This window comes from Cyphomyrmex costatus, unplaced genomic scaffold (assembly GCF_001594065.2).
Source record: "Cyphomyrmex costatus isolate MS0001 unplaced genomic scaffold, Ccosl1.0 scaffold5, whole genome shotgun sequence".
Lineage (NCBI taxonomy): Eukaryota > Metazoa > Arthropoda > Insecta > Hymenoptera > Formicidae > Cyphomyrmex > Cyphomyrmex costatus.
The window spans coordinates 3,900,153-3,915,314 of NW_017279267.1; the positions used below are offsets into that span (position 1 = coordinate 3,900,153).

A 15,162-nucleotide genomic window follows, 5' to 3' on the forward strand; every position below is an offset into this window, starting at 1 on the left:
CTATCTCGCTATTTCAGATTCTCATCCGCACGTGTAAGCTTCGTAATCATACGCGAGGCGAAGGAAAGAAACGCGATTTTCCACGGCTCGAACCACGGAATATAATCACGCTCATGCGAATGCAGGGAGATTTTATACGCTTCTCGCACATTTAAATAATTCAAGAATATTCTCGAGACTTTCCGTTAAGATTAACTGGAACTTTTGCAGAGAGCCTGGGACAGAAACAATTTCCTAAAAAATAACATTAAAATTGAAACCGATTGTTGCTTTTCGATTTCGCAAAAATCTGTATCTATAGGTATAAACGCTTATGACGAATGAAGTCTAAATAAGATTGAAAGACTTATATTAAAATAAATCTATTATCTCTATACACACACTAACATCTTAAAATAATATAGCAACGCGTTTATCTATTTTAAAAAATTTAATTATCTCTTGCGTTTTACCTGTGTAACTTTCTTATTCAATTATTATTCTCTCTCTCTCACTTTCGTTCATATTATAATAACTTATATAAAAGAGGAATCGAGAGGATAATTATTTTTCTCGATGTTTTTGAAAGTGCACAGCCTTGGTAGAGCAATCTGCAAAAGTACCTTTCGCGCCGCTCTTGCATGTAACGCACGTAATTTTATGCACTTGCGCGGCTCTTCTTCGCTCAATGCACTTAATTTAGAAGCGCGCTGGCCGCGCGCGTGGCCACGGCTCGTACGTGGTTCATCCATAAACACGTGCGTGTGCGTGACGGCTATACGTACCGGGTGCATCGGGAGGACTCGATTAGCGTAGATCCGCAGATAGTCCCGCGTCCTGCGATGTTACAGCGAATACTCTTAGCGCATTATTAGCTATTCGTGTTTCGCCGTATCTCGATTAATAGTCTCGACCAGGTAATTGAGCGCTCGCGGTGAGCATAATTCGTTACCGCGACCGATTGCGCGGAACAATCGCGTGTAAAATCGACCAGCACAGAGAGACGTTTGACGCGTTAATTAGACGATTCGCGTTGTACCAAACGTAGATATATTCTGTTATCTTAATTGCGAGATAAATGCCGAGAAGGGCTATGCATCAGTCCGATATTGATAACGTACGTTTAAGTTGTTTTCTCTTTAAATATGCTATCGAACGATGAATGAAATTCCTGTTAATCAAATGACATGCATATTAGATATATCTTTTCTAATATTAAAACAAATTGTAAAATTATATTGATACCGCCATAAAAGAAGTATAAAATAATCCGAACTTTTCACGCAAAGCCTATTTACGCGGATTGCATTTACGAGGTTCAAGGAGGAAATAGCAATCACAATTCTCTCTCTTCAAGAGTTTATCGATATTCCATAAATCTCTCGCACTTAAATGAGTACGCAGCGTGCCATCGATAAATAGGCTTTTCTTTCCCTCTCCCTTTTCTCATTCTCACTCTCACTCTTTCTCTCATTCTTTGCTCCTACAGAACCGCGAACGTTCCCGATTCTACACCACTCTCTTCTATATTACTTCGAAGCAATTTAGTGGAGTTTAGTTGGGTAGATATATTGCTCTCCAGTCGAGCCTATTTATATCTCTCGTTCGAGTCTTCCGGTCCATTTGCTCAGTTTGCAAACTGCACCATCGTATCGGCGTTCTATACGCCTTGCATAAGAAGGAGAGAAAGGGAAAGAGATTCTCCCTTGTTCCCAATTCGTGATAGGGGTCTCTTCTTATATTTTGGGTTCGGTCGACTCACGGAGGATGCGGAGGACCCTTACCCCTTTGCATCATGGAATCCGGGAGACTCAGGCGACGGGTAAAGGACTCTCTCTCTCTCTCACCCCTCGGGGGACGCGCGCGGGCCCTACTTTTGATTTATATCGGCCGCTTAGCATATTTTGTAATTTACTGTTGAGAATCCTCAACGTACGAATCATGTCAGATACGAGGAGAGAGCATGATGGTGCGGCGAAACGCGGCAGTAAGAGCGACTGCGGTGCGGCATCAAGAGCATCACCAACAGCAGTTTCTGTTACCGACCTCGCCGTGGGGAGATGCCGCCCTAATCTTCCCTCGCATCTTCTCTTTTCGCCCCCTTCGTTGCCCTCCCTCCGTGCCTCTCTCTTTCTCATCTCTTTCGCGTCGTATCATCCTATCTGCTTTTCTTACCCCCGTTCCTCTCTCCCCGCTGAGAGATGATAGCATCTCGACAATTTGTACGGCGGTAGATCGTTAAAACTCCTCTCTCACTCTCAAGACGCGTCGCTGCGGAGAGAGAACGAGCTGGCGAGAACTAGCAAGGGCACGACTTTAATCCAATTTCATTGTGTCGCATTCGCTGAAGGGATCAGGCGCTTCTTTAGTCGCGACTGTGAAAATAAAGGAAAAAATTAGATGGTTGACACGAACACGCTTCAGAGAAAATGTATCTCATCGTGGAGAATGTACAATGAATTCGCGCGTAAACTGATCTACTTATATATTTTTATAGCGTACGTATACAATCAAGACGTAAGTCGTTGATGTATCTTTTTAGTGTCGTTGGAATAAAAATGCGATACAGCTTTCCCACGATTTTTCGCGAACAAGACAAATTTGTACAATAAAAGTTCGAACATCTTTTGTTTTCTTTTTAAACTTACATTAAATAGGCTTTAAATTAGATTTACAGCTTATTTGCGATTATTGGAGAAATGTTGTAATGACGTTTTTACGATAACGATTCATGATTTTACGATGACAGTTACTAATAATGAATAAAGTAAGTCTCTAAATCAGAGTCTCTCAGTCAATCATCGTGTGTTTATATTCGTAATTAAATTAGAAATTGAAAGCTAAGAGATAAACTTTCAGGAACAAGATAACTTTAGAAACTTCACGTATATAGAGAGCTTGCTTTCAAACCGAGTTTGATTCTTGAAAAATACGGTAATGAATTTATGATATTAACCGGAGAATATAACATCTAACTCTTTCGACACGAGCAGCAATATGGGATTCTTCGAGTGTACTAAATTATAACGTTATCATGCCCAACGTAAGGTTCAGAAAAATATGCGGAACTCGGCGCGATCACGCCGAGAGACGGCCATGTCGTAATTCGAATAATGGACCTGCTGCGAAGCTAAGCACCGGGAATATTCTGTTCAATTAACCATATTGTTGTAACCGCATAAGGATACCATTAGGTGTCCGCGAGTTTTTAAACGTTCGATTCATAGAAGCAGGGCCGCATCTACTGTAAAGTGAACGAAACGATCGGTTATGATTTACTCATTGTAGAAATGTCCTCATTTATTTGTTTGCTTTTTCTTATCCATGCTATATCTGTTGTCAGATCATTCTCCAAACACGAGATTGTTATTTTAAGAGAACTTGTCGCAATTTTCATAAGGCTCAATCTTCGAATGTCAGATCCCGAAGTACACAGAACCGAGTCTGCAGAGAAGGCGGATAACTCGCCAGGAGCCTCTCTTACGGAGTCTGGCGGTCGCTTAAGGTTCGCCACGGGGTTGTAGAATGATGGCGCAAAGCCATCGAGAATCGGCGTACGGTTTCACAGCAAGCCGCCGCCGTAAAAGACGGTCTCCTGGTACTCCGCGAGATCACCGCCTTAATCTTAACGTCCGCGGACATAAGCGACATAACCGCGATATCCGCCTTCCAAACGCGGAGAATGGTCGCAGAGCAAAGTCAAAGTAGAGGTAGAGCGAGAAATAAGGGGATATACTCGTCGCGTACGGCTATCGCGTCCGGTAACATTGATTCAATTAGCGGATGAAGACGCCTCTTGGACGTAAATGACGATGGCAATCAAAATGTGAAAAAATATTTTATGAGAGACACATGCAGGCACTGCCGAAGGAAAGCGCGAACGGTTGCACTTATACCGTTTATCTAAACTCATTGGAATTATAAAGACGTAAGTCCTAGATAAGCGTTAATTTAATTGAAACGTAGAATAACAGATGAGACTCTTTTATAGGATTGTCACAAATTCCTCATCCTAAAATACAATAAGTCTTTCCCGACTTCCAGACAAAATTACGTGATTTTTCGCGGTGCTTCAAACAGTATTTTGAATTTTTTGTCTTAATTTTTGAAAAATTAAGCAAAATTTCCTAACTTTTCCCTGCTTTCAATTTCCTTGAAATTTTCCTTGATTTTTCTGATTTACAGTTTTATAGCAATCTTGTTTTAATAAGTTAATTAATAATTAATATATAAATTTAAATGTAAAAATACATAAGAAGTATGCATAAAAATATAAAGAACATTATTTATTGTTTCGTTTTCGCCGATGACGCTCGACAATGCACGACACAAAAAAAAAAATCAACGCGATTGCGTGCGCTGTAATACTTTGGCAGGAAGTATCCTTTCAAAATCATAGTAATTGTCACAACGATCGAGTATCCTTTTCGTTCAATTGCGGTCGATTGCTTCATCGTTGGTCATGCGATGTGTACCAAGAAAAGCAACCGCATTTCTCAATAAACGCACACACGCGAGTTCTCACATCCGAGATGTTAATAACAACTGTTGCACGTGAATCCCTTCATCGAGAATTCTTCGAAACTTTACAACTGTTGCAACCAAATATGTATCGCTCATATACGCAGCAGATATTACTGTCTTCAATCTATTTCTTTTTTGCAACTCCATTGGAAACTCAGGAAATGTTTTTGTCTGTTCTTTCTTCCCGACGCGCAACAGCATGTCATTACATCAGAGATCTTGTGGCACAACATATTAAGCAATGAAATTCAAGCGCCAACCCGTTGTAAATTCCATCTCGGTGATGCACATTTTCCGCAGGCTGCGGCGATCATGTTTCGAAAGTGAAACTCCCTCCCGGAGATAACAAATTTCTAATTAATTCATATTAAATTCAAACCAAAGGCCGTGCATGAATAACGTCAATATGATAAATGCTTATCCCGCGGCGAGTAACGCGTGAATGTTTCTAAGGGTAAGAGTGACTTCTTAATTGCCGAGATAAGCACGCAGGTTGTAATTATTTAAAGGTGTCTGGATGAGACCATATATTGTGTAAAATGAAAAATAAAATGGATCGATATAAAACGCTCTTCGTGAAATGAATTTTCGTACAATCTGAGAGTGTTGCGTATCTAAGGAAGACGAGAGACACGAGGTCGAGTAAATATGGTGTTAGCCACGCTTCTGTATCATATACGCCGTATTACACATAATACGAGTGGCGGTCGTAATACCCGTGCCTCGGACCTTTCTTTACGACCATCTTTTCGTACGTGCGACGGAATGGTGTAGAACATAATGAAATCTTGCTCACAGAAGCCGGTCTTTAAGGGATTCAAGAATGAACTCGGCAATGAGCGCCGGCACACTGCAGCTTCTTATTACGTTTCCTGGTTATCGTCACGCCAAGATCTACTTAGGAACGAGGCGGCGCGGCTCGCCGGAAAGGGTGCATGCCAACCGACTTGTCTCTGGGATTAGACAGATAGCCGACGTGAATACGTTCTGCAAAGCTTGTTCTTCGTCGTCTTTTTGCTGTCTTCTTATTATCTCGAGAAACAACGTTATAGAGTCGAGATGAATTAACCGTGTTTTCAAATTAAACTCTGAATTTTTTTACAGTAAACCAGAAAAATTTCAAAGGTTAATTCTTCAAAAATTGCTTATAAATGGCTTTAAAAAGTATATCGCGGGACAGAAGTTTCGTGATATTGTAATAACGCTAACAGATCCTAATTAACTGCTCGCGAAACAATCTGGACGGCGCAAAACGGCGGAGTTGTGAATACCTAATTGCGGCAATTAGGAACTAATTAGCTGTTTGCCGTCGACATGCCGCTTGAAGACCAGTCGGTTGCATCGTTCTCCGTGGTGTACATGCGTGCACAGACATAATGGAACCTTCCGTTTCCGAGATCGTGGACCTTTACGGTGGTCGACAATCAGCCGGACGACGAATACGAGCGAGTTGTCGCTACTTCTTATTACACGTTTCGTTTCTCCCCGGTTATCGTTACGCGGCGATCTGCTTAAGAGCATAGAGTTGCCACTACGACGAATCCTGACCACTATTGCGGTGGCCTTTGACCCACCTGACGAGGCGAGGGAACGAGGGAGGATCTGTGTGTCACGTCGTAAAACGAAACGGGCCGACCAGCAGTAGGCCGGAACCAGAAACCAGAATCGCGGCCCGGCCACGAGTGGCATGCCCCGTTTTCGCCTCCACGCTGCTTTATGCTCGACACGTACCTTCGCGCGAGCGTGTTCTCGTTTGTTTGAATTTACGATTATAGAAAAACATAATGGCTTCTCGACGGACCGCGATACGCGAATGGCAACGCCCTCGTTTCGCGCTCGCCGCGTGGGATCGCATCTCCGCGTTCTTCGGTAGCGCCGAATCTTTTCACGATCGCGAAAATCGCACGCGAGCGAGTCGCGTGCTAAGATCCGAGGCATGATGAACTGTAAGACTGAAACGAAAGGATCATATACCGGATCAGAGCATACCAGCAAGTCATTGGACATCTTCGTGCACTCTAAAAAATATAATATATGAAAAAAAAAAACATTTATTTTGAAAATTTAAAAACTATGCCGAAATAAAATTCAATAATTTATATAGATGAACAAAAAACTTGCTTTCCAATTAATCTTAATTTTTTATATGAAAATTGAAGATTTCATTTTTAAGAATTATAATTACCTATTACGAATTTATAATTATAACAATTTGTGAGAAACTTTTGCCGCAGTAAAGTCGATTTTAGATTTTTCATAAAATTACACCGATTGAACTTTTCTGTAAGCAATTAAATTACGTACTACGTAAATATATTCAGCTGGTACATTTTCATTCTCGCGAAATATGATCTCGATAAACGGAAAAGGGAAGCGAATAGTCCGCCAATTACGTGCGCCGCGATGTTACAGTGTCGACAACGCTGCGGTACTATGAGGTCTCGATTACCAAGCAAGAACTGGATCGGTCGATTGAGGTAGCCAGCTTGCGGCGATATTATCTCGTTAACTCGAATTTACGATTAGAAAACGCCGTAGCGCGCCGTCTGTTTTGTATCACCTTACTGGTTTCTGCTTAGAATCATTGGTTCGATGACCGAGGGAACGCTTGCCGTATTCTCATGGAGAACAGCGCGAAATCATGGACTTGGCGGGGTCACGAGAAACACTTAAAATCTGACCGTCATTCCGACTGTCAACGATCTCGATCGTTGTAACGAAGTCAAGGAACATTAAACGGACGTGTTTCTCGCAGAGGGTTGATTCACGGTGCTCGAACGAACCAGATCCGAAAACCGGATTGCGTAGTGTCTCATTAGCAAAACAGGAAGGCGCGTATGACTTCGAGGACACGCAAAGGCCTGAGAACCGGGGCGAACTCGTAGTGTCTGTTCCGTAACATCGACGATCGCGGTAAACCAGACGAAAGTCGAGGAGTCGACCTCGGGGAAGTAACAAGCCGGTGTCGAGTTTCGCGAGTGTGCGATTATTCGGCGACATTTCGCGGTTTACGATGCACGAGCAGCCTCGACATCGAATCCCACAAATCGTTACGCAAGAGCGAAAATCGCCACGACTCCGGCGTAAGATTACCATCAACATTTGATAGGACGCTCATTGGCACTCTTCGATACGAACGCACGAAGGAGCATTCCAGATGTTTGCGATAATTCGAAGCTGAAGAAACTATTGGCTCGTTGATTTTAAGAGAGACATGAGTCTCCAATTCTGAAAATCCTGCGAAACTCAAACGAATCGTTTTACCTTCTCATTAAAATTCCGGACTACGCATAACTGTCCTCATGATATAAATTTTAAAATAAATATATAATTCTATTATATCACATTAAATGTGACGTTAAGATTTTTTTTTATACATTTAAATTTGTTTCTACACGAAAGATGAGAATTGTAATCTCTCTTAATAATTACACTACTACGAATATTTAATAAAATTTCGAAAAACAGACTCTTTCGAGTGCAATCTTATTCTAAATGGCTCAATTTTTAATCTTTAAGAGATTTCAGAGACAATTCACTCTAAAAATTTTAGAGAGGACGTATCGTATATAATAAACGGGGAATACTTCTTACAAAAACATAGATGAATTCATGCGATATTAAGATCAGGGTCAAAGGACGTTTCATAATTTCTGAAAACCACCGACAGTAACGTGTTCCAGGAAACGCGCGATAATCCTAGGAAGTAAAGCACTAGGAAAGCCGCGCGACGGTCATCGTGAGTAGTGGCAGACGTCGTTGGCCACGCCGCACGCATCTAAATTTCCTCTCCGACCGTTCATCGCGTATACACATATGTATGTACGTTGACATTACCACGACACGGCGGCACGTGCTATAAGCACAGGTGCCGACGTGCGTGCATGCGTGAGCTCGTAAAGGCACAAAAAGTCGTAGACGCGCGCGAGCGAGCGGCAGACGCGAGATGGAAAAAAAAAAAGCAAACCGGCAATAATAATCAAAGGAGTGACCCGAGCGAGCAGCCGGTAGAGCGCCACTTTGTCGGACCTGTCTTTCGAGTTTCGTCTCGTGCCACATACAGACAGGTCCGTCGCTCATGATATATACGCACACGCAGCGGGTACCGCGGTGTACGCCTGATTTCCGGTTTAAGAAATGCCTGATTCCGATTCCGAGGCAGGGGTTTATCGCGAGGCTGATCCGCAGCCTCGGTACCGCAAGCCGCGTCCCGACGCTGCGCTGTAGGTCGCTCGACGAAGCACGGTGCGTTCGTGTGCGCATAATTCGCGTATACTTACGTACAAATAGCCAGGCATGTCGCGACCCTGTGGTAACCTCGGCGATCCGCGGGTTCGTATGTCGGGCCGCCGTTGCCGCCGCGCCGGGGTGGAAAGCCTTGTCGTCGATAATACTGCACCGTAAGCACATAATTGCCTCTTGCGCTCGTACTTACCGCACGGTACGCGCGCGTTGCGCGGTCGCCGCATGCGATGGATAGCGGAGACGCGATGTAGTAATAAAAAAAAAAAAACCACGATGGAATGCCACAGTAGACTGTATAACGCGACGCGCGGTAATAATTTACTCGTTTGCAGCGAGAAGCACGAATTTGTGCGCGGCGCGTATTGATCTTCCAAGAGGAGACGCAGAACTCTAGATACATGTATCAGAGTAACACAAAGATTCTTTATATTTGCCCTAATAACTGTATCAAGAATTAACTATGGACGATAATCTGACAGCAGTCGAAATAGCCAATAGGAAAGTTGTCGGCTCGGGTAAAAGGTTTGTTTTACTTTGATAGATCTACAGCTTTAAGGAAGCGAGAGACAACATGCTGCGGATACCGATGTAATTAACAAGATTTTCCGCATGGAAAAAGAATGTAGCTCTCTGATCTTCTTTGATCTCCTCTATTGGTCGCCGAAGACTAATATCTATAGCTTTAAGGAAGCGAGAGACAACATGCTGCGGATACCGATGTAATTAACAAGATTTTCCACACGCATGGAAAAAGAATGTAGCTCTCTGATCTTCTTTGATCTCCTCTATTGGTCGCCGAAGACTAGCGTTTCCTGAGAGGAGGGAGGAAGGGAGGTGTAGAGGTAAAACGATAAAAGAAACGATATACGCACGTCAACATCGTCGGCATTTTATAAATACGTTTCTCTCTCTCTCTCTCTCTTTTGTCGTGTTTACTCGTATATTTCATTCAGGATGACAGATTTCTACGAATATCTCACGTGATTGGGCGGTATATTGCGATTTTTAGAATTTTTGTTTTGTTCTCGTGTTACATTTCTATATTTTCCAATTGCCGAAAAAGGAACACTTTAAAGTTTAAAAGATAGTTGCTTGACAGTTTTCTAACTACATCTACATACATTATATACGTAAAATCACAAGTCATTACACAGTAATACAACAACATCAATAATAATAATAATAATGGAGAAAAAACTTGACGAGTATTATGACATTCTCATAAGTCATAAATTACAAATTACATATCAAAGCTAACAATTTTCTGGTCAGAAGTTTTTATAGTCATGATAACATATCTTTATAGTTGTTTTCCGAGGCATTGTCTTATCAAAAAGTTGTAACACGTTGACTTTTATCACGCTTCTGACCTAGTATATATATGTACTACGAATATCTGCTTGAGTATCAAGCAATATATTATACCTGTCAATATTTCTCGCATGAATTGAACATGGATAAAGATAAATAAAACCGTAACATACGCATCTATGAAATAAGTGATGAAACAATACTGAACTTTTTCTCCTTTGTTTTACGTTAAACTTCTTTTTTCTCGTATGTTTTTTTTTCTCGTCCGATCACTAACATTCAGTACTTATCTCTTCGACAGCTATGGAGAAACGAAAAAAATACTTGGTTTTGTACATCGTTTAATGTTACTATCACGAAAGATCGTGCCAAGGTTTAGTCCGAAAAAAGTGTCCTGCGGATTATGGATCCAATATATATTTAATATTTATTCTTGATATGAAGTTGTATCAAGAATATGTAAAGAGAGTTCCTAGAAGAGAATATCATCAAAATTTGTCACAAGGTAAGAAAACGTTTTAAATTACGATGATACTTTTTTAATTAACAAAAACTTCCGTCATGAATCGAAGGGATCTCTGATGAAGATGTGTTGATGACAGTTGCACAGAACTACTTACGTTCCCGAGAGCCTAAAACGCCAGTCAGACGCGGTCTGCAATCTGATACCTCACACCTAACGATCCCACATTTCCAGGGGTGCATATCGGGTTTCCAAGGTGCGTGCACGCGAATCCCGTTTCGCATCGCGCGTTCTCGGATTAGCATCGCATTATTGGGAAACGCTCTCGCGAGAAGCGTCGCGAATGGAGAGCGCGCGAACGGATCCATTTCACATAAGCCGAATTCATGAGGCTCAAATTTTGCCGCTATGGCCCCGGGTGATGACGGCGCATTCTCTTCGCTTGCTAAAAGAACGTGCCCGCCGATCTCGTCGCGGCTGAGTTTTACCCGCCGTCTTTTCCCTGCAGTCTCGGCCACGATCTTTGGAGCCTATCCGCACCTCTTCAGGCACAAGTGTGCCGAGGGCGACCCGAGACGCACCACGCGGGATAGTCATCGAGAGACTTCCTCTCGGCGTTACCCTTCGTATTGCGAGACAGATGAGGAAAAGCAGGACAGAGAAACAGGAGAGAAAGTAGACGAGAGATCAGGTATCAAGTGTAAAAAAAGATCATTGTACGGAAGCATCTGACCGTAGGGTATAGGAACTACGGTGATGGTGCGAAAGGATGGAGTGAGATGGAAAGAGGAATGTGTACTTTTTTAAAGAGAAAAGGGTTAAGAGGAGACAGAGGATAAAGAGAGAGAGAAAGAGAGAGCAGGAACGAGTGAAGGGCGATCCTTCGTGGCGGAAAAGACGAAGAGACGGTAGAAAGAGGGTGAAAGAGAGAGAGGGAGAATGCACCGAAAGCGTTGGCAGTTTATAAGGGTCCCCGGTATTGTAGATACGTATTATCATGCTAAATATAACATGTTAACTACTTCGCATAATACTACGATCCTCTCGATTCTTCTCCCGTACGGTCGATCGACGAATCGCGTTTCTTCGCGCGCGCCGCGCATCGAAAATTTTATTGCCGATTTCGGCAGATGCAGCGTGCGACGCGCAGAGGAAGCGTAGAGCTAGTTCTCTTCGCTGATTTCATTCGTCGACAGGGCGCGGAGAAAGGAGAAAGACAGTACGGCCTGTCTCTTTGAATTGAATTATCATCTCAATGAATATGTAGGATTTAAATAACGTTAGTTATTTCTAATTATAAAGATAAAAACTACTATACAATACTCATATTAATAAAGCGATATCTATTATATATAATAAAACTGTTTAATATATATTATTGAACAGTTTTACATTTTAATTGACTGTTTAAGGATTTTGATCTTTTATTAAGTCTCATAGTAAATTCAATATATCTAATTAGTTTATTAAAAATAATGAAACTATGTCTACTATGTATTGTGACTAATTTTATATTTAATACTTGAGACTTTGTAAAGAAATTTTTGTCATTATTGAAATTTTGAAGAAATTTCAATTTTGTAAGATACCAATATAAAAAAAGAACTGTAATCCTCTTTCACTCGTCGTGATATTTGTGAATGCTAAAAATTCAATCTTTTTCATTGAGCGGTCGGTGTCAATCAGAAATGCTCAGATGGTCCAAATGGCGAATCCCATAAAAAGCAAACGGAAGCAAGGCGAATGGGCCTGTTGTATCGATCTCGATATACATAGCGCGAATTCGTCACGCGTTCTTAGGACGCGACGCGGATCGATGCCGATGTCGGTGATCGATAAAAGGAGCTATAACTTATGGTCAATTTTTCACGCACTGTTGAAGGGGTGTGATGGGCCAAAAGCTGCTGGTGCAAGAGGCGCCTGGCTCCGGTTCCGCCTCGACGAATCGCATGGAAGGCGGTGAAGGTGCCGGAGGAGGGGAGCTACACCACTTCCTCCAGTACAACCAGCAATCTCACAGTCCTAACCAGAGTCTGCAGGGTGGCCTTCCACTTCCGTTGAGCCCACAACCCCTGCGACACGACGGTGCCTCGAGCGCCGGCATCGTCGGGGTCAAGAGGGAACCAGAAGATCTTAGCTCGTCACGCGGGGGCCAACAATCCAGTAAACGGCATAAACAGACGCAACCCGACAGTCCCACACCGCCGGGAATGTATCATCATCATCCGCATCAGTTACAGGTATGGTAAATTTCAGACAATCATTGTCGAGTGCAATCACGCGTCCTCTCTCGCGATCATTTACGACGTTTATTCGATTTACTTCTTTCAAAAGTTCGACACTTTTTATATACAATACGTGTTATATATATAAATATTAATTTAATAATTCATTCCCACAAGAATTCTCAATCCTTCGCGTTACAAAATTATTCCCAAAATGTGATGAAGAAAGAAATCGTAATCAATTTTTAAATGACTTTAAACGTTATTTAGTTAATTGGTGTAAAATTGCTAAAGATTGCTGAAGATTTGTAACTTCTATACGCTGAAACACATCGTATCACACAATGCAAGATTTGCACGTCGCAAGATAATACTTGAAAATAATAATACTAGAAAATAACATCGCTTAAATTCTTCTAACGTCGCTTCCCGCGTATCTCGAAAATTGCACAAATGCAGCATACTGTCTCGCGAGTTATTTTCGCATTATTTTCGCGCGTTCTCTCTTCCACATAAAAAGATGTGTAAATGTGACGGCGAAAACCGCGATTTTCTCGAGGTTCATCACGTCAATCGCGGCGAATCGTTCGAAACGTGGAGGAAAGTTATAACCGCAATTGACGGGTGTACAGGTGCAGCAGTACGGCAGCCCTTACGACCCCTACACGTCGTGCAGTCCGAGATTACAGTCGACTGCCTACACGTCTACGTCGGCAACCGGAACGGGAAATGCAACGGCGAATCCGGGTGGTGGCCTCCATCAGGAGGCGACGACAGTCTACGTCGCCGGTGACGCACTGCCGCCACTCGCTTCATCCAGCTCCGCGTCTTCGCTATCCACCACGACTGCTTCGTATACGAGGTACGAGGTTGTGCCGAGCTCATACGCTACGACACACGCGATACGCTCTTCTTCGAGCAACAGCAAAGTCCTGACCGTTGACCTTCCCAGCCCTGACTCTGGTATAGGCGCCGACGCGGTAACGCCCAGACAGGACCATCATCCAACCACGGCCCTTCATCAGGTGAGTCTACGAGCGCGATTAATTTCATTCCTCTGATCAACCGATACGTTCAGCTTTTAACTTTTCGAGGATGGGTCTCTATTTTTAAAATCTTACAATTTTTCCTGGAATAAAATTTTTTATAATATTCGTTATTTCATTACATTGCTTCAAATAGTATTGACACACATTATTTCGACACCACTATATAGTGTGGCTTCCCATCATATAGAGATTAAAAGCGAGATTATTCTCTTATATGCATCGTCAATGTGTGTTTTCGAGCAATAGGCGTGGATGCGTTTACGAGCTATATCGTTAACGATCGAATCGAATAAAGATCTCTTGTTTTTCTGATACGATAAAGTCACTAAAGTCGCGCGGATGATAGTATAAGTTCAGGGTGGAAATTACCATGATAAAACGGACAAACGAGTTGGACAAGAAATTCCACGGAAGAAATTTGCTGATATTTCATAATATAAATAGCTAACGTATAGTTCGGAACACTGAACGTAGAGAGAGAGCTGAAAAGCTTCCGAAATGGAATAAAACGATCATCGCGTGTAACATATTGCTCTGCCACGTAATATTAACACTACCCAGGCGTAAGATGATGACACGAAGTTAGCCGACAGGGACGATCGTAAATGGCTCACGTCTATATATAAATTGCAATCAGCGGGCGACGTTACCAAGAGCAAGCCACGATCGGAGCGGGATCCCGCGGCTGTCTCGTCAGCGGGGATCGAAGTTAACGGGGGGGGATACGTGAAGAAATATTTACTACTCGGAGGTGCTCGCTACTGAATTACGCGCGGATAGCGTGCCGCAGCAGCGTCATTAATTGTCCGAGAAAAATATATGCTCTAGAACGTTTGACCGAGGCAGAATCGCTGTGCCCCGAGACGCGAAATAACCGTAGCTCAATCGAGAGAGGTGGCAGCGATGGGAAACGATGGCATCGTCTGCAGCCGCTCCCGCGCTATCGTTTTCAATTCGATCAACCACGGTACAAATGACTTCGCCCACGGCGCCATAAGCGATCGCGATGCAATTAATTTCGCGGCGCGATATCGTAAATATCGTTCGTTAACGCTCGGCTGCGGCTCGTCCCTGGCTGCAAAAGACACCTTCGGTACGTTAATATATGCGGGTATTAACCGTTATCCTATTGCGAGCATATTCGCACGCGGATATCGTGGATGATGCGTGTCGGTGTTGCTGCGTTATGCTATCGTTTTCAATGCGATTTGTCAAGTAAGTGCTTTCGCCCACGACGACGACGCCTCACGCGCGAGAGAGCCGGACTCTCTCACGCGATTAATTTCCCGTGTCTCCTGCAATGTACACCGGACACGGTATTACGCGTAAAACGCTCTAAATACTTGACGGATCGAATGCGTGTGCG

General features: G+C 42.9%; 1 protein-coding gene across 1 annotated transcript in view; it reads left to right on the top strand.

Moving 5' to 3' along the window:
• The window catches only part of grh (grainy head), a 119,063-nt gene that overhangs the window by 88,661 nt on the left and 15,240 nt on the right, over positions 1-15,162 (top strand). The window contains exons 5-6 of the mRNA XM_018545679.1: positions 12,405-12,762; positions 13,380-13,772. Coding sequence (XP_018401181.1) covers positions 12,405-12,762; positions 13,380-13,772 — 751 coding nt within the window. The remainder of the gene's footprint in view (positions 1-12,404; positions 12,763-13,379; positions 13,773-15,162) is intronic.